Source organism: Cyprinodon tularosa, unplaced genomic scaffold, assembly GCF_016077235.1.
Source record: "Cyprinodon tularosa strain WSP-4 unplaced genomic scaffold, ASM1607723v1 ctg73, whole genome shotgun sequence".
Classification (NCBI taxonomy): Eukaryota; Metazoa; Chordata; class Actinopteri; order Cyprinodontiformes; family Cyprinodontidae; genus Cyprinodon; species Cyprinodon tularosa.
The window spans coordinates 1,090,946-1,111,166 of record NW_024039485.1 but is presented as its reverse complement, the minus strand read 5'-3'; the positions used below and the strand labels follow the sequence as shown (position 1 = coordinate 1,111,166).

The following is a 20,221-nucleotide window of genomic DNA, read 5'->3' as shown; positions in this document are numbered from 1 at the left end:
CCATAAATTCGGACGCACCCATAGAGTCTTGATCGGGACATCCCTTATAAAAGCTTTATATTTACAGTTTTAGAGCAGGTGCTCACAGACAGTGTTACTAGGGTTGTCAAAAGTATCGATACTCAAAAAAGTATCGATACTGAAAAGTTGTATCTGGATACAACACTCGTTTTTAAAAGTACAGTGCCACCACCAGTGGCACCTAAGCAGTCATTCATCTAAAGTGCAGAATCGAGGACAATGCACTTTCAGAACACTGTGTGGTTGAATAATTCTGTGCACTTTTCAGTTTCACACTTTTTTTTTTTTCTAAGAGATGCAGCTGCTGAAAATTATTTTTGTTTCTTAACCGGTTTGGCTAGTGTCATTGTTATGTGTGCAAAGCATAGCCAAGGAAGGAACACTTAATTTTAATTTTATAAGTTTTTTTATCAAGCTTGCTTAATATTGTGCAAAAAATACAACCTTTATTGTATTTTTTTATTGTATTTTATTTATCAATGAAAATATTTCTGTAGAATTTTTGAGTCTTTGTTTTTGTCCTTGTGGTATCGAAAATGGTATCGAGTATCGAATATTTTCCTGAGTATCGGTATCGAGTTGAAAAGTTTAGTATTGCGACAACCCTAAGTGTTACAGTTACAAGCGTGGCCTTTGCTTTGAATATCCATAACCAATAACCAATCTGGATATGAAGGCTAGAAAAAAAATATTCAATACCTGTTCTCATATCTCCTTTATACCATAATGCAAAACTCAATCCACACAAAAGAAAGAAAAAAAAAAGAAAGAAAGGGGTTGAGAATCAAACAAGGTTCTGCTTCTAGGAAGAAGATATAATATATCCGCTACTGTGCTGTGACACTGGTTATCCCTCCAAAAAAAGAGTATAAAGGTTACCTGTAGGTGTGATGCTGCGGAAGGAAGAGGAAGGGGTGATGGGTGGGGTGACTGGAGGGGTGAGGTTTCCACTGGTGTGGCGGGGCGGAGTGGAAACGTTGCTGCGTGACAGACTGCCTGTTAGGGAGAGTTTGGGCTGTAGTTTTTTCTTCAGGGCCTCATGTTCTCGCCTTGCGGCATCAGTCATGAACCTAAAGTAGATGAAAAAACTACTGTAACAAACTTTTATAAAAAAAAGAAGGTAAATTCACACTTTCTTCACTAATTAAATTTGTGCCCTGCAGTTGTAGAATGCATGGTTGGAAAAAACACCACTAACCACATTTAAATAAAAACTAAACAGGTTTATAGAAGCAGTAAAATGTTTTTGTAAATTGGTATAATAAGACTGAAGCATTTACACAGACACTGGTGAAAGAAAAGTGGAGTTGACAAATTAAGCGACGGCCACATGAAGATCCGTTTGTGAAAGCAGGGAGACAGTGGGACACTGTGTCGCACACAGACGTACAGGAAGGCCTATAAAAGCTTTGTTAGAGCCGCATATCAAAGCCAGCTGGGATGATCTCAGAGCATTAAAACAAAAACACAACACCACAGAAATTAATCTAAGCAATCCACCAGATGACAAACCAAACCGTCAGCAACACTTACTGAGTCTCCCACAAAACCACAGTAGCAGGCCATTATTTAAGTGAAGAACAGAAACTGATCATATTAATCTGAGATTTAATCAGATTGCAACAAATTGATGTTGCTGAGTTAAACCCTTTAAAGTGGATAACTTATGTAGTTTTAAAATGTATTAAAATGTTAAAAAATGTCCTTACCTACTGATGTAACTGAGAGCAATATATGTTGGCTGCTGCTGCTCCTGCTTCTCCAAAAGACAGGGGTCTGTATCTAAGGAGGAGAAAAAAAGACACATTGGAACAGGCTGGACTAAATAAAATAAAATAAAATAAAATAAACAGTGCTAATTATTTTGCTTTTCTATTTTACTGACTTGGACATAGAAAATCAAACTTTTCAGTATCTACTGTTTTTCATTTGTCAATATCACTTCAAATCTCCTTGTAAGGCTGACACATAGCATGAAAACCAAGATCATAATTAAATAGGATAAAATCACATTAAGAAACATCAAAAGGTGCACGAAGAAGATCATACATATATTTACACAACAGGCTTCTGTGGTAAAAGTAGTTGTTCCTGATTTCAGTTCAATCTTCCTTACCATATCTCAAGAATAACTATCTTTAAATTGGATCCAGAGATGATTAATGCACAGGTGAGGCTTCTAACTCCAGCATTAACCATTTTATACCACCGTGCCCTGTTATGGATGTTGTTCAGCAAATTTTCCTCAAAGAGGATAAGCTGATAAAGGTCTCTGATAAAGAAGCTGAGTGCTCACCGAGTTCTCTGGCCAATCATTGGAAAGTTGTATAGAGGGAATACATAGAAAAATGAACAAAAGCATAAGGAAAACATACAGAACAGAATTCGAAGAAATGTTCAATCAATGGTCTGAGGCAAAAGACGTGCTGCAAGTGTTGGTCCAACGTGTTTCATAATACCCAAAATGTGGCCGTGGGGAAGGTTTCAGAGCATCTGCCCAAAGAGTCATATGTAATAATACCAGCTGTAATGATATAGCCATGGTATCAGTGTGCTTAAGCAGACTTTCAAAAATAAATCCTAATTTAATATAGAAACTATAGAGATGAGAGACACCAACCCCAAAAACCTGCAGATGAGCTATAGGGCTCCTCAACACCTTAGTCGAGCCACGGACTAATGACCTTCATGCTCTTATGGACTAATGGTGCATTCACACTGACAGTGACAGAGCCAGACCATTTTCATAGGGGTGGCAAGGCAGGGAGTGCACTGCAGGGTGGCCAAAAACTGATAGGCGCCGAAACCAGATAAGGGTTAATCTCCACCAAACACAACGAACCACCATGGACAAATGAATAAGCGATAAATCCAGTTTTTTCATGAAGCCCTGGCTAATAAATATACCAATTTATTCATTTCCCAGCCTTTATTCCAACTTTGGAGGGTCAGCTTTTTGTTAATTCCAACAATGAACTTAGACCAAATAGTTTCTGAACCAAGATACACCCTAGTAAAAGGTCTGAAAACAGTGAGCGTTGCTATTTGTTATGGCATTGACTTCTATTAGTAATCCAAATAACTATGTGGTTGTCTCTTATTAAACACAAACTATCAGAAGCAATTCCTTTATTGTTTGTACCAGCAGTTTTGACTGCATTCTCCATAATATACATTATTACATGTGTGTATACATAATATACATGATCAGAAGTTCTAACAATGATTTTTTACTGAAACTTCTACTACCTCTTGTAACTGCAGACATATTGAATAGAAGGCTGCTTGGTGAGCTCCGATTTTTCCTGTTGGGCTTTTGACTTCAGAGTTTTTTGTTGTACTTCTGGTAGGAACTTGGGAAGTTTGACCGCCAAGTACAGAGAAAATACACCATGTTATCCATGAATGAACATTTAGAAACTAACCTAAACTTGTAAAATTTTTAAACCCCTCTTAGTGAAAATCTTTATATTCTTTATAGTAGCAGATTTCACTATATCAAACCATTTCTATATGCAGCCCAGAAGAAACCGCATGCAGACAAATGACCACAGTTCACACTGTATTTTTGCCTCGTCAGCTCTAGACATTCATCTTGCTCAGTGACACTAAATGTGTTGTACAACAGTAACCTCCTCCACACCCCGAGGTAAAGCATACCTCACTTAAAAAAAACAACTCTTCCCACTGTTGTGGGAGAACATAACGGCCCCTAAAACAACAGTTTGACCCACAGCAGAGCTGTCCGCCCCTCTGGCAGCCTCTTAGGAAGGTTTCTTAACCCACCAAGTTCAAACTAGCGCTTGGTCCTATCCAGCACAAGCACTAGGAACCATTTATTGGGCCATTGATTTTAAACTCTTATGCGCTTTATTGAAGAAGAAATAACATTAATAATACTGCAAATATTGTCACCTAAATGAAAACTGCAATGAGAGAAAAACTCACAGAACAAGGAAATAACCATGTTTGTCCTGATTTTTTCCATAATAAAATCATCCTTATTTGCAGAATTGTTTTTGTTCTGCCACATTTGATATTTTTTAAATGCAAACAAGCTTGCATAAGATCATAATAAATTATATAAATTGAGTTTAAACTTGAACCTTCACCAGGACACTCATAAAAAATCATATAATGTTCTTCTTTGTGAGGCTTTCGTTGATGGACTTGGTGTGATTGAAATATTATCTGCTGCATAACCCAAGATCACTTAAACTTTATATTATGAAATGAGGTTGTGGTATAATACCAAATCAAAGCTGGTGTAGATTATCGGGATGTTTTTAGGGAAATGTGAGATAGGTCTTTTCCAAATTTCTCTTGGTCAGGAGTGGTTTTTGGCTTTCTCCAAGTAAATACACTTTTTGTCCAGGAATACTGACCTTAACTGAGGACTACTTTAGATTTTCTCGGTCCTTTTATGAACTGCTGGGTGAATCTGTGAACAGCAACATCTACCATTTTCTCATATTTTATCCAGTTGTAGATATAGGCCATCACTGTGATTTGAGGGATGCCCTTAATAGATGGGAAGGACTTTCCGTTAACATTTATTTCAATTGCGTAGGGCATGAGCTTTTGTTGAGATATTTAAGCCCACTTTATATTGTCGGAGAGGTTCTATTTAAGTGATTTCTATATGTAAAGTAGTATTAAGGCGAAGGTTTAGTTGTTGAGAATAACTTTCAAATTTCTGTTTCAGTCTCTAGATACTACACAGATCTTAAACCATGACTACAGACAGTTCTTTGAGGCCATGTGCAAGCGTTTCATTAACAGTGGATGTATCCCTGGTGTGAAGGACAGCAGATTGTAACCTACTCTGTTTTTATCAAATAGTTGCAAAGAGCTGGAGACACGCAGTCATTATGACACCAGTCCCATGCCAAAAGCCAGAGGCAGCCCTCAGACTGCTCAGAGCTTTGCAGTAATGGCATGCGTGTGTGCAATAGTGCACAAGAAATCCCTCCAAAAATCCCTAATGAGTCTCAAGCTGTGGACTGGCGGCCAGCTCAAACAGCAGTGGATTGGTCTGTTCCCACACGCTGTAAATCACAAAAGCCTCAGGTGGGGACTGCAAAGGAAAACTGCAGGGACCCCCCCCCCCCCCCCCCCCCCCCCCCCCCCCCCCCAAAAAAGAACCTCTGGTATTCTTTAGGGCCACCATGAGTCAAGGACCAAGAGGAAGGTGCCTCAAGTGGAGATGAGAACCTTTCTAATCAAACTACACAGGTGGTCCACCATGGTGGGCAACCATTAGAGGGGCTTCTGGGAAATTTGTCACAAAATTCATGTATGAAACACTCCTTCTAAATTGCAGAGTGATCTCTATTTATGTCTTCAGACACTGATGCTTTAGGCATTAGATAATGCAGTGATCTGATGATGCACCAATATTTTAATCTAAATCTATTGCATTTACCACTGATATTTATTTGTTCTCCGTGAAGGCCTGCCACCACTAACAACAGTGTGGATAGGTTTAATTAAAAGTAATTATTATAGTAGTGCTAAGCTGGCAATACACCTGAATTATCCATATTCCACGTAAAGAGTTTTTACACTAATGCAGTGACTTTTTCTCTGTCTGTATGTGTCATCTGTTCTATCTCAGGGCATAATGTCCCTCTTTAACAATTGAGCGGGGGAGAGTGTCCATTATATATATTCATTATAAATATCTATCCATTATAATGGTGTTTACAAAAAACTTGTAAAAGCTACTGGGTATTGATACCCTATGGAGCTAAGATGCCTCTCTTTGCTGTAGGTATCCATCAGTGACCTGTTGTTCCTCCTTCCCATCCTGATAACTGTGTGTGGTGGCGAAATAAAGATAAATTATCACACAAACTTGCTTGTTACAGCTGTATTTTTTACCTTCTTATTAGATGCATTGACTATAGTTATGATCAACTTAGAAGATAAACAGGTTCTTTTGTCCGTTTCCTGATGAATGTCTTCTCTAAATGGAAAGCTTACTTATCTTATTTGGAGAAAAGGCAAGTAAAATAAGCTCACTTGTTATGATACATTCCAGACAAACGGTAGATCATGAGTCTTTTTTTTTTCAAACTGAGCAAATGTAATCCTGACAGAATCCTGATTAGATTATTGGCTTCAATTGGCGAACACAAATTAAATGATTCAGTAATAAATAAGAGCAAGAGCCCCATATGATGGTCTACATCAGATCCCCAAGCATGCCTTCAAGCGGTGGAAGTGACTCCTTCTAGCGTCTCATAACATTCTCTACAGGACTAGCTTCCTTGCTGCTGTGCGCACACCAGACACACAGTTCCCTCTCTCATTTCCAGAGACATCTGGCTGCTCCACCCCTGACAGTCCAACGCACCCTGGGGCAGAGTCGAGTGGTGAGCATTATGGTGACATGTTTATGGCGACTGTGAGCAGCAGGGAACATTACCAGGAGTGGTGGCACAGGTAATTCATTACAATGTGACCTCTGAAGAGGAAATGAAACGGAGACAAGCTCCATGTGAAAGCCACTTTTTTTGTGGCTTACTGAGAAAACATGGGGTGGCTAAAATGATTGATTATAAGTGTGTTTAACACAAGCAGCAACTTATACAACTCAAGCTAAGATGCAGAAATCCTCACTGCTGGTTCTTCATGTTTTACCAGTGAGGTAATAATAGAATAAAAGTCCTTTTCTTAACGGCTTAATATTTTTACTTTTAAGCCTGAAATTATTCAACTTTCAAAAGTCTGATGATCTTGACATTGAATTCACTAGAATGAAAACAACCACTAAAGATACTAGTAATTATGGTATATCATACTCAGAAACTAGAAGAAATTGGATGTAACTCCAGATTTATCCTGATAAGAAAAACAAAAATAGAATTGGAAAACAAGCCCCCCCACCCCCCCAGAGGCAACAGTGGGGGATTGGGTAAATATAATTAGGCCCACCAGGTGCACAGGTCGGCGAACTAGTTACCGTTTAGCAAATTTATTACTTCCGGGCTTTTCTCTGGGAATGACTGGCAGTTATTGAGCAAAAGAGAAAAAAAGGTCAGTGAGCCTCCAGCATGGACTGCCAACAAATACACTCGTTGTGTTTGCAAGCTTGTTGCTAGTTTTTAGCCTCCGATATTCCTGACCCCAGTTATGTGTTCACAGTTCAAAACAAAATAGATCAAATGTCTTTCTGGTCTAAAGCTGACCGAACACATGGGGACGTAGTATGAAGCAAAGGCTTAATGTGCGCACAGTAATTACTCCAAAGGATCTCAACTTTGTGTTATAGTTTGGCTCTGCTGTCGCACTTTTGTTTTCTTTGAGTGGTTAGTTGTGTTTTTTAAGCAGGGTCATCGACGTGCTTTTTGTGGGTTTTCAGGCACCCAACTACGGTGCACACTTTTAATTTAATTAAATCTCACTTGCCTTTTGGGTAATGGGACGGCATTTATTTATAAATGAACTGGAGTTATCCTTTACTGATTGATTCGTGTTCTTACATCAAATTGTTGAATATTTTTATTCCTGAAGTTTAAAAAAAAAGAGATGTGGACCTATTTTGCTATCTTTTGCCTTTCTGTGTGGCCACCAACACATGTGATTCTCCCGCTTTAAGACAACAAAGAATATTCATGATTTCTATTGTAATCTATTGCAACCATAATATTATGATTTTATGTGATGTAAAGAGAAATGTCTATCTATCTATCTATCTATCTATCTATCTATCTATCTATCTATCTATCTATCTATCTATCTATCTATCTATCTATTCCAATCAACAGGCAAGCAGTGCCCCCTTTTGTTCACAGACTCAGACAGCCTGGCTGCACAGCTCAAGCACAGGAATGTGTGCTTATTATCAGGCGCCTAATTACAATGGGAGAATGAAGCCTTAAGCAACAGGCCACCAGATGAGGAGGAAGACATGCCAAATCAGGCACCCCCTCTGTAATTAAGCTTCACATGCACTTGGCAGAACGCGTAAGATTTCGCACTTCTATTAGCGCACACAGGCCTGTAGACAGGGGAGGCTGCAGGGGTGGGGGGGCAAAGTTTTTCCACTTTGAGCCAACTAATTGCTTCATTATTCCCTAGTAAGTCATTTGAAAGCCACATTTTCTTTTTTCTAATACTAACACCTCTGGCATATGCACACACAGCACCAGTCTAAGGATATTAAAGGCAATCAGGCAACAAACAAGAACAAAAGAGGCAGCTGAGCCCTGTCACCTTCAATAATAAGAGTCTGAAATATTGGATCAGGAGAGCAGATGCCGGAGTTGAAAGTCAAGCTGTGGGAAAAGGACATTGTTGTTTAGCATGCTGACAAACAATATACAAATGCAGGGGAAAAAAAGTACTAATAGATAGTTTGATGGATGCATGTCTTGGTTCTCTTTGTTTCAGTCAAACAGCCTGTAATCCATTTATAAAAAAATACAAAATTCAAAAGAAATAAAAAACAGAGGACACATTCTTTTCATTTCAAAATATTGACTTCAATTTGAGATTTGTCATTCAATTTAAGACCGCTTTGCCACTTTGGAATAAGAGGTGGACCAATCAGGCTTTTCCTGACGGATTTCCATTTTAATAAGAATCACAATCCAGTTTTTTCTTCTTTCTAAAACTAGAAAACACAGCAATTAAAAGGTACTGCTGGCTCTAAATCAGACTGCAATTTTATATATATATATATATATATATATATATATATATATATTTTTTTTTTTTTTTTTTTTTTTTTGCTGTGACGCCTATATGTCAAGGTTATGTTTTGACAAATTTTTTTGACAAATTACTCTACCCTAGGTGCAAAAATGAGCATTACTGCAAATATTTCTTTTCAGCAGTTTAACTTTTATTGATCTCACACTGGAGAAATTTACCTCTGCATTTAACCCATCCCCTTGGGGAGCAGTGAGCTGCCATTGTGCAGCACCCTGAGAGCAGTGTGGGGTTAAGGGTCTTGCTCCGGGACCCAGAGGGCAGGATGTGGTGATTGAACCTGGTATTTGCAACCTTCTAAAAGCACAAGTGCACTGCTCTAACCATTAGGCCAACACTCTCCCTTATGCCAACACTTGCATGGGGGACTTTATAACAGTCATTGTTACAGTACAATATAACTCAAGAAGTGTTTCTATCTGGGCTGTTCTGATTTTGTTCTCACTCTTTAAGAAAAATAAGTATTTTAATTTTTGTATGGCTCAAAATATGTCCAGGTATTTACATCATCATTGTTGGATGATGCTATTTTGAAGAAACAATAGCAATAGAAATTATTTTTTCTTGTGATGCTAATTTGCCATTACTGTAGTAGTCATCTGTTCTTGTGTTTGTGTTGCATACGCTTTTTTTGATGGATCATGTGATTTTCTCACCTGTAGAACGATGTTCTTTATACATACAGTATAAAGAACAAAGGTTCTTTATACTGTATGCATTCTGTTTGTGTAATATGAGTTGCACAACAAAAATAAGGGCAGTGCTTTGAGTGAGTTTGGATACTATCTTAATATGACACCATCTGTTAACCATTTGAACTGGAGCAGCAGATGTGTTGTTGGCTTATGTGCCTTGTTTATATGCAATCTTAAACTTCCTTTTAAAGACATAATCAGTCAGAATTTGATGAGTACCAATTTCAGTTTTAGTAAATGTAATTTCCTTTTTAAGTACTGCAACACATAAACACACATTTCTGTAAACTAGCAAACATTGACCGTAGAAGGAAAAACAACAAGCTCCAGATCTCTTAATAGACAAAACACGTTTAAAAGGATGAGAAAATCAAAAGAGATTATCTTCATTTATGCATCAAAGCATAACTCATGATACTTTATCTGATATATACCAGGCTCAAAACAACACAAATCAATGTCTAAATAGTTTTTTGATGTGTGTATAGAATTAACTAATTTAGAATCTTTGTAAATTACGAACCTTGTGAAAATAATATCAAAGTAAATGGGTTTAAGAACCTTTCAGAAAAAAACAAACAGGAATATGTAAGTAAGCAGTATTTCAGGTTAGTTTTTGTTTTTGTTTTTTTTTCTCAAATAATGTACAGTGTTTCACTTCTTCATAAGCAAATAACTTAAATAGACTCAGCCAGTTACGTCTATAGGTATACTAAGGATGTACAGAGTTAAGCTTTCTAAACTTCTAAAATGTTCTGTTATAGTGTTGTCAAGACCTAAGTTGCCAAAGCATCAGCATATACTGAAGCAATTGGAGTTTTCTCAGCATGCATTGAGTATAGAGCAACCCAGCAACCCTCCTCCCCGACCTGTTGCTGTACATCACGAATAAACTGGTCAGGTTTCCCTCTGGTTCACAACCAGTTCTAGCAGTGAAAAAATATATACGTACTTATTTATGTGGAAACCAAAAGAATACAAAAAATTACTCCTCTTAAAGTAGCTCTATTTTAAATCTAAACTTAAGAAGCTTATCTGGCAACTCCAGGTCTGCTAAAATTAGCTAATATCACCTGTTTTAGAAACACAGTGTTACCTGATAAAGAACAATCCTGCAAGAGGGAATTATATTCTGCATAATTACCATGTTGTATTATTAATCTATATATTTGCAAATCTCAAAACATCAAAACCAAAAATAACAAGAAAATGACAAAAACTGTTATTGATTAATATTAAAACAGAAATAACAAAATAAATATTCCAGGCAGATGTAGTAACAATTGAAATCTTTCTGTTATCTAATAATATGATTTCATGTTTTTTTCTGATTAATAAAGTGCATTACTAGCAAACAGAACTTTATAACAAGACTGGCCGATATGGACCAAAATAAATATCTCTGTATTTTTCATCTAAATATTTATCATATATGAATATCACAATGTTTTCTTTTAAGAACTCATTTATGAAAAGACACATCAATATTAAAGCTTTTTCCCAAATGTCACACAATTACTCTTTTTAACAAACCTACTATAGGAAAGTATAATTACAAGGAAATATAGACATTGATATAATTGATACAATCCCATTTTTTAAATCTTTAAAAAAGAAGAAAATCAGAGTCTCAGGTCTTGATATATTGTCCAGCCCTAATTATTATTTTGCTAATGGAGTAGTCTGTTGACTATTTTTCAACTAATAATCAGATAGCAAAAGGAGCTGAATAGAAGATTATTAACAGAATCTGAAACACATCAAGCTAAAATTATGCCACAGGAGGATTTCTGGATAAATCATATTTGCAGTCAAAAAAGCTTCTTCATTAAAACATGATGTAGTTTTTGTACATTGTTGTTTGATTTGATGGTGCTTTCAGCAAAGTACATGTTTCAGAATTTGTACATTTTAACTAATGATTTTTTTTTTTATTCTAAAGAAGCCTAATTGAGGATTGGTTCAATAATTGTTTAATGTCAAAATCAATTAGAACAAATTTAACCCTGATTTAAAATACATTTTTTAAAACTTTTTTCAAGAAACGAGACCACAAGATACAAAGTATGTTATAATCTCATATTTAGGGTGTAGATTAACTCAGTTGTAAAAGAATGAAGGGACTACAAGCCACTAGACAGCTGAATGTTATGTAAAATGGGTTATTTTATTTATTTGAAAAAAAAAAGAATGTTTAGAACTGTAAATATACAGTCATATATTTATATTACTATTTTTTTTATGTATTTCTTACTGTGGGTTATTTTATTTATTTTAAAAAATTAATGTTTAAAACTGTAAATATACAGTCATATGTTTATATTACTATTTTTTAATGTATATATAACTGTGGGTTATTTTATTTATTTAAAAAAATTAATGTTTAGAACAGTAAATATACAGTCATATGTTTATATTACTATTTTTTAATGTATACATTACTGTGGGTTATTTTAGTTATTTAATAAAATGAATTTTTAGAGCTCTAAATATACAGTCATGTGTTTATATAACTATTTTTTATGTATTTATTACTGTGGGTTATTTTATTTATTTAAAAAAATGAATGTTTAGAACTCTAAATATACAGTCATGTGTTTATATTACTATTTTCTAATGTATTTATTACTGTGGGTTATTTTATTTATTTAAAAAAAGGAATGTTTAGAACTGTAAATGTACAGTGATATGTTTATATTACTTATTTTATGCATTTATTACTGTTTTCAAGGCTGCACTTTAAAAATGAGTTGTCTAGAGCTGTTCTAAACGAAATTTCTTTTTGTTTACACTCGTGTGTACAAAATGACAAAATAAATCTGCCATAATGATTATCCATCAAGAGGTGTTTGCAAAGAAAGGGGCACAAAAATCACTTATAATGTTTATAAATACTATGTGTTTTATTCTAAGACAAGCTGGAACTTTATAAAGTGGATTAAAGTAGCAGCAGCAAGCTCTAAACTTGTGTTATTAGTTTGGTCACATGACGCTGCCAGGCAAACATAACGCTGCTAACTATTCAGCGCAACCTGATGATTCAAGTCTCTAAGCGGCACTTTGATCTGTGCGCGGGGCCTTGCCTTGATGTTGCCCACACTTAGAGAAACTTTCTCCCCCATTACTCTTTCTTATCCTATTAGTCCACTTCTGTCGGTGTAACATTGACACGGAAAGTCGCGCAGCTTTCCTCCTCGAAACGAACAGGAAGCAGCGGAACATCAACAACCACCCCACCTAGCAACCGCGTTGCTAGGACGCAGGAAGTAACTTGTTAGCTATAGCCTTCAGTAGCCACGTCTGCTAGCTTCGGCCGTGGCAGGGCGCTGGGTGCTGCGTGCTGCTCTTACCGATGTGGTTATCCTCGATGTGCATGATGAGCTCAGACAGGGAGTCAAAATGAAGCCCGCAGCCGGCGAAGCTGCAAGCGTTGGAGAAGAAGGAAACAGCCGCGATGCCTGTCATGATCGCCGTGACATTTGAAACGAGGATAGGCAGCGGAGCGGAGGCAGCGGGGCAAAGCAGCGGGGAGAACAGCTGGAGCTGGGCAGGGACTCCTCCGAGCTGCGTCAAACCAGCTGGAGGCAGTCAGCAGCACCGGATGTTAGGAGGTAGATTTTCATTTGAAAAGCGCAGCAGTTTACAGATAATGTCAGGGCAAAGCGGATGTGGTAAAAGCGCACATCAGCAACGTCTTTCTAGCTAAGGATGCTTCTTTTTCCCAATCTCTTGCTTATACTTTAAATTCAATTCAGTTTATTTATATATTGCCAACTCACATAACATGTCCACCCAAGGCACTCTATAGAGACAATTCGATCATAAAGTCAGACTGATTCAAAGTTTTCTATCTAAAGAAAACCAGTTGATTGCATCATTCAGTGACTTGAAGGCAATCCCTCACACCAAGCATGCTTGTAGTGACAGTGGAGAGGAAAAACTCCTTTTTTACAGGAAGAAACCTCCAGCAGAACCGGACTCAGTGTGAGTGGCCATCTGCCGAGGCCGCTTACAGAAAGAAGCAGAGATACAAAAGGCATATGTCAACCAGCTCCACAGGCGGCCCCGTCCAGTAAACACAGAGTCAGGCAGAAGAGCTCCAAACCAGCTCCTATGTCAAAGGATGAAAGAGAGCACATACAGTTAGTGACAGTTAGAGAACCAGGACTACACTGAAAAATAGGTCAAGCGCCATCATCCACAAACAAAGGCATTGATGGCAGCAGCACAGCTGATATTTCTCTCCAGGATGGAGTCACAGTCAAACAGGAACAGACCGGATGAAGCTACTATCAAAAAAAGCAGAGAGAGCAGAACGTTAGAGATTGAACTAACAAATTCTGCAGAATGGGAGAATAGAGATAGAATGAAGCGGAATAATGAAAAAGGGTCCCTATGTCCTCCAACAGCAGCATAGCTATAGAGATAGCTCAGGATAACCTGAGCCCCTCTAACTATAAGCTTTATCAAAAATGAACGTTTTAAGCCTAGTCTTACTGTAGAAGTAGACAGGGTGTCTGTATCATGGACTAAAACTGGTAGTTGGTTCCACAGGATAACTAAAAGATCTGCCTCCCATTTTACTTTTAGAAATTCTAGGAACCACTAGTAAACCTGCAGATTGAGAGCGAAGTGCTCTGTTAGGGACATAAGGAACAGTCAGATATCTGATGTAAGATGGAGCTTGGCCATTTAAGGCTTTATATGTTAGAAGGAGGATTTTAAATTCTATTCTGGATTTAACAGGAAGGCAATGAAGAGAAGCCAGGCTAGGAGAGATACAGGTGCTGGTCATAAAATTAGAATATCATGAAAAAGTAGATTGATTTCAGTAATTCCATTTAAAAAGTGAAACTTGTATATTATATTCATACATTACATACAAACTCATATATTTCAGATGTTTATTTTGTTTAATTTTGATGATTACAAATGACAACAAATGAAAATCTCAAATTCATCATATCAGAAAATTAGAATATTACTGAAGACCAATAAAAACAAAGGATTTATAGAAATGTTGGCCAACTGAAAAGTATGAACATGAAAAGTATGAGCATGTACAGCACTCAGTATTTAGTTGGGCCTCCTTTGGCCTGTATTACTGCAGCAATGCGGCGTGGCATGGAGTCGATCAGTCTGTGGCACTGCTCAGGTGTTATGATAGCCCAGGTTGCTCTAATAGTGGCTTTTAGCTCTTCTGAATTGTTGGGTCTGGTGTATTGCATCTTCTTCTTCACAATACCCCATAGATTTTCTATGGGGTTAAGGTCAGGAGAGTTTGCTGGCCAATTAAGAACAGGGATACCATGGTCCTTCAACCAGGTACTGGTAGCTTTGGCACTGTGTGCAGGTGCCAAGTCCTGTTGGAAAATGAAATCTGCATCTCCAAAAAGTTGGTCAGCTGCAGGAAGCATGAAGTGCTCTAAAACTTCCTGGTATGTGGCTGCGTTGACCCTGGACCTCAGAAAACACAATGGACCAACACCAGCAGATGACATGGCACCCCAAACCATCACTGACTGTGGAAACTTTACACTGGACTTCAAGCAACGTGGATGAAGTGCCTCTCTTCTTTTCCTCCAGACTCTGGGACCTTGATTTCCAAAGGAAATGCAAAATTTACTTTCATCAGAGAACATGACTTTGGACCACTCACCAGCAGTCCAGTCCTGTTTCTCTTTAGCCCAGGCAAGACGCTTCTGACGCTGTCTGTGGTTCAAGAGTGGCTTGACACAAGGAATGCGACAGCAGAAACCCATGTCTTTCATACGTCTGTGTGTGGTGGTTCTTGAAGCACTCACTCCAGCTGCAGTCCACTCTTTGTGAATCTCCCCCACATTTTTGAATGGGTTTTGTTTCACAATCCTCTCCAGGGTGCGGTTATCTCTCTTGCTTGTACACTTTTTTCGACCACATCTTTTCCTTCCCTTCGCCTCTCTATTAATGTGCTTGGACACTGAGCTCTGTGAACAGCCAGCCTCTTTAGCGATGACCTTTTGTGTCTTGCCCTCCTTGTGCAAGGTGTCGATGGTCGTCTTTTGGACAACTGTCAAGTCAGCAGTCTTCCCCATGATTGTGTAGCCTATAGAACTAGACTGAAAGACCATTTAAAGGCTTTTGCAGGTGGTTTGAGTTAATTAGCTGATTAGAGTGTGGCACCAGGGGCCATCAATTTTGAACCTTTTCACAATATTCTAACTTTCTGATATGATGAATTTGAGATTTTCATTTGTTGTCATTTGTAATCATCAAAATTAAACAAAATAAACATCTGAAATATATGAGTTTGTATGTAATGTATGAATATAATATACAAGTTTCACTTTTTAAATGGAATTACTGAAATCAATCTACTTTTTCATGATATTCTAATTTTATGACCAGCACCTGTATGATCTCTCTTTTTAATTTTCATCAGAACTTTGGCTGCAGCATTTTGGATCTATTAGATCTTCAACACTGTAATTGACATTTATGCACTATTTTGCACGCCACGTATCACTTTACTTGGATTTTCACTTTACTCGGATTTAGTTTTTACATATGCATATATATATACAGAATTTGTTAGTTGTTAATCTGGGTTATTTTCCTGAATGTGTTCACTATTAGTATTGTTGGTAGCTGGCTCTCCTGAAAGTGTGACAGAAAAGTAAAAAAAAAAAAAAAGTAAAAAAAAACAACCTATACTTTGAATCTTTTGTTTGTATTTTTTTTTGTATATTTTTCCTACACTAATGATTTTTTCACAATCTACATTCAGCCAAATGTATTTTGTTCCAATTTCCCTTTTGTATGTTAAATATGTTATAGGTATAATGATATGTATTATTTATTAGTTAGCTTCAGTTATTTTCAGATAAGCAGAAATTTAGCTCAGAGGAATTGTACACTTAGATGAAGCATTAACAAGCAACTGCAGAAAATGTCATTATTCACTGATTCTGTCATCAACCTTTAGTCCCAGACATATATAGATATAATTAGAATGTCTGTGGACACAGGACTTTTTAGCAGCCAGATGTCCCCACGTCTTTTTTTTCTATTTGGCCAGCAGGGGGCTCTGAGTAGCCTCGAACAACATTTTACACCTTTGGGTGTTCTTGCCTTTGCAGAAATACATGATTAGACATTACACCCTCCATAGACTGATTTAAAGTGATATTTAATTCAATAGTGGTATGGTTAATTGGATTTATTTAGTAATGGCAGAAACCTTTTTGCAGTTTATGATAGTAGGATTGATCATCTTTGTGATTTAAAGCCTGGTTTTCCAGGATTTATAAATGTTTAGTCTCAAAAAAGAATTGTTTTTTTCCTATTTGAATATTTTCTTTTTTATTCAAAGTGAATAGGTACATTTTTTTGCACACTGCATTTCTCTTAAAAGATAGCTGACTAGTTGACTGGTTAAAAAAAAAAATCCAGATTTTCCAAAAATGTAATCACCATAAGCAAAAAAAAAAAAAAAGAATGATTGGATTTTTATTGAATAATCACCCAGCTCTAAAACAGGCTGAAGTCATTAAGAACATTGTTTGAAATCACTGCTTTGTGTTTGACAGGGCTGCACCAGCTTTGGCTCACTTGAGTTTAATTTCTACCAGATGGTTTCATATATGGTTTACTTCTTAGTGGATCTGTAAGTGGCTCAAGAACAGCTAATGGCCACAGAGTGGCAGTGTTTGTCACTGAATAAATACCATCTACATCAGCCCATTTACTTCCAGTAAAGTTTAAAGCTGTTCCTACAAAGTAATTTTGTTATATTTTAAATCCTAAAGGCTTTGCCGCTGTGTTATGACATGATGTTTGTATGTTAATGGTAATACAACACTGCCTTGTGCTGCAGAATGTCAAACCGATGTTTTAATCATGCATAAACTAGAACATAGATGGTTTATTTCTATCATTACAGGGTTATCCAGTGTGAAACATCCAAGTTATATCAACTTTTACCAAAGGATCAATTAAACTCACAAGTTTTTTAGAATAACAAGAAAATATCAACCTGTTCACTTCAATCTTACACCAGTACATGTCTAGGATTGTCATTATTTGATTCCAAAAAAGTAAAAAAAACAAACAACAAAAACAAGATCTGTTATTACAAATCATAGCTTTATTTTATTCAAGTGTGTATATTTGAAATTGTTAAGAAATTAAATGTTTATTTATTTGAATAACAATGCAATTTTGAAGTTCATTTATTCATTGTTTTCTTCATTATTCATTGTTTGTCTTTTGTTCCCCTAGAAAATGCTCCAATAATTACATTGCAGCTGTTTTATTTGTTTTATATATATATATAAAAGGAGCATTGATGTTAATAAAAAATACTACCTCTTCTCAGTCCATTTATTTCTTTACCATTTCCCTTGATGGGTATTGCTATAACTAATCATAGCTCTTCAGGTTGTTACACCCCATAAATGCAAATGAGGCAACAGATGTGCAATAGATTTACAAAACTGTTTAAAAGGAACACATAAAGCAAAAGTGGCGTTTAAATGCTGTTTAGGTGAGCGAGCAATGACTTTCAGTTACTCACCTAAGACAGGCTTTGTTATTTCATTTTTGTTTATTGTCAACTTACTGAGAATTACTCAGCATCTGCTTTTAAATCCCAATAACCATTCAGCACTTTTTAGCTAAGTGAAGAAATTTGAATTATTAGTAGAGAAACAAAACATCCAACAATAATTTCTTTACTCTAAATGAAGTGGACATCCTACAGTGTTGTATGCCAGGAGAGGAAGGCCATCTTGAAACACTTTTCTTTGCTACCTATTAAGCTTTGTTTCACTTGGCTATGGAACTTGTGAAGATGGGGAAACATGCAGAAGGGGGCAAAACATTGGGGAGAAAATACATATTTGTACCTTTTTTTTATTAGTAGAGATTAGTAAAAATACGAACAGTTTAAGCAAAAGGCAATATTGGAGCTAAATGGTCACTTCATCGTGGACAACTGCTGTGGGAAGCATAAAAAAAAAAAATCTGTGGGAACTGAGGTGTAGAAAAAGAAGGTGGTAACATGTACTTCTCTGTACTAACCAAGTCAAAGAGATCATTTTTACAGGACTTCCTTACAACCAAGAAAGAAAAAAAGGGAAATTTGATTTATCTTATCTCAAATTTATGTTTAGCTGTTGTGAGATAATTGAAGAACAAGGATCCGAGCATGGGGTATGTGGTTCAGTTCTCTGCAACAAGTGCATGACATCTTCACATTGTGAACCACCATCTTCAACCAAACATATCTCTACTAGACAAAAGTCTTAAACGTGTTAAGATCATATCCTAGATTCACTTCTGCAGTGATGAGCAAATTGTGTTGACCATTTGCCAAAGAGTTGAGAAAAAGCTGTCACTTCTCTGCAACTGAATGAGACACACACATCTGAGAATTATTTTTTTTTTTGCTGTAAAATATGGTCAGAATATTTGTCACAAAAAAGAATAAGTTCTTCAAAAAATCTAAATGAATAGTGATATACATCTTTGTGAGGAAAAAAAAAGAATAAAAAAGATTCACCTGCATAATTAGCCTTTTTACACTGCTGATCTGATGTCTTTCTCCAATGTTCATTGCTGTAGAGCTGTAGAGAGAGAGACCACAGCCATAACACACACCTAGAGTGGATTTATATAGGTAATGTACATAACCTAACGCATGGTTTTGGATGTTGGAGGGAACCAAAAAAAAAAAGAAACCGCTCGTCTACTTAGAGATAATGCAACATCACACAGATCAATCACCTAATGCCGCATATACTGACGTCTAATAAAGATGTTAAAGGAATGTATAAAAACAGACAGTCCTCTTCCTGTTTCCTAAGGAATCATCTCACCATACACCAGCCAACAGTGTTAATGACTTTAGGGCTATTTTCATAATGGGGAAACTGTACTAATGTTATATAAGTTAAAATGCTAAACATGCATGGTAAAATTAAGCAAGATTCTAATTCCAACATAAGTTTTAAGATTATTAGCTTAAACAATTGAAATATCTCACCTTTTTCTTTGTATGTATATGTTCAAGGAAAATGTTGATTTGTAAATGAGCATTTTTGTGATACAATCAACAGGAAATACAGAAATCTGGATGTTTACCCTGAAGTTTAAATGTAAAATTAAATCAAAGTTCTGCTTAGAGTGGAATGGATCTACACCTTTGTTTCAAAAGCAACCTCAACAGGGTAAACATGCAACACAACATAGTCTTATAGGGTATACTTCTATATTCTATCCTGAAGGCTTCACATAACCTTATTGAGCATTGTTGCACTTGTTGTCATTAATAGCTTCGACTGCTGAATGGTTACCACATTTCTGAGTTGGATTGGCCACCTCTAATATAAATAACGACTAAGATTAATTCTTCTTGGTTCCAAAGAGTCCCTCCTTGTCATCAAGTACTGTCTCTCAGCTTGTTTTCATAAGTGGACCCTTTTTTAGAGTAAAATGTGCTAGTTTCTAGGTAATCTTAAAACTGACCCTGATAATTTTTTCACCACGAATCCTCCAATTACGCTCTATCTTAGATAAATTGGCTTGCATAATTTTACCCTGAAGCATATGTGAGGCACCCTATTGCTCTGACTGTCATCATAATATATGATTTCGGGAGTTTAGCTGGAGAGGTTTTCTGCCCTTTCAGACCTTAAAGCTGCAGTCTGTAACATTGAGGAGAGAGCAGACTTTGACTGAAAATTTGAAGAAAAACAGGTTTCACGCCACTCCCCCACCCTCTCTGCTTCACTCATGCCCCACCTCCA

The 20,221-nt window shown here is 36.6% G+C and overlaps 1 protein-coding gene across 1 annotated transcript in view; it reads right to left on the bottom strand.

Moving 5' to 3' along the window:
* Nucleotides 1-13,026, bottom strand: part of jazf1b (JAZF zinc finger 1b) — a 32,380-nt gene extending 19,354 nt beyond the window's left edge. Inside the window, exons 1-3 of the mRNA XM_038269524.1 lie at nt 12,785-13,026; nt 1,731-1,803; nt 901-1,091 (exon numbers count right to left, since the gene is read on the bottom strand). Coding sequence (XP_038125452.1) covers nt 901-1,091; nt 1,731-1,803; nt 12,785-12,899 — 379 coding nt within the window. The 5' untranslated portion in view covers nt 12,900-13,026. The remainder of the gene's footprint in view (nt 1-900; nt 1,092-1,730; nt 1,804-12,784) is intronic.
* Between the last annotated feature and the right edge of the window lie 7,195 nt (nt 13,027-20,221).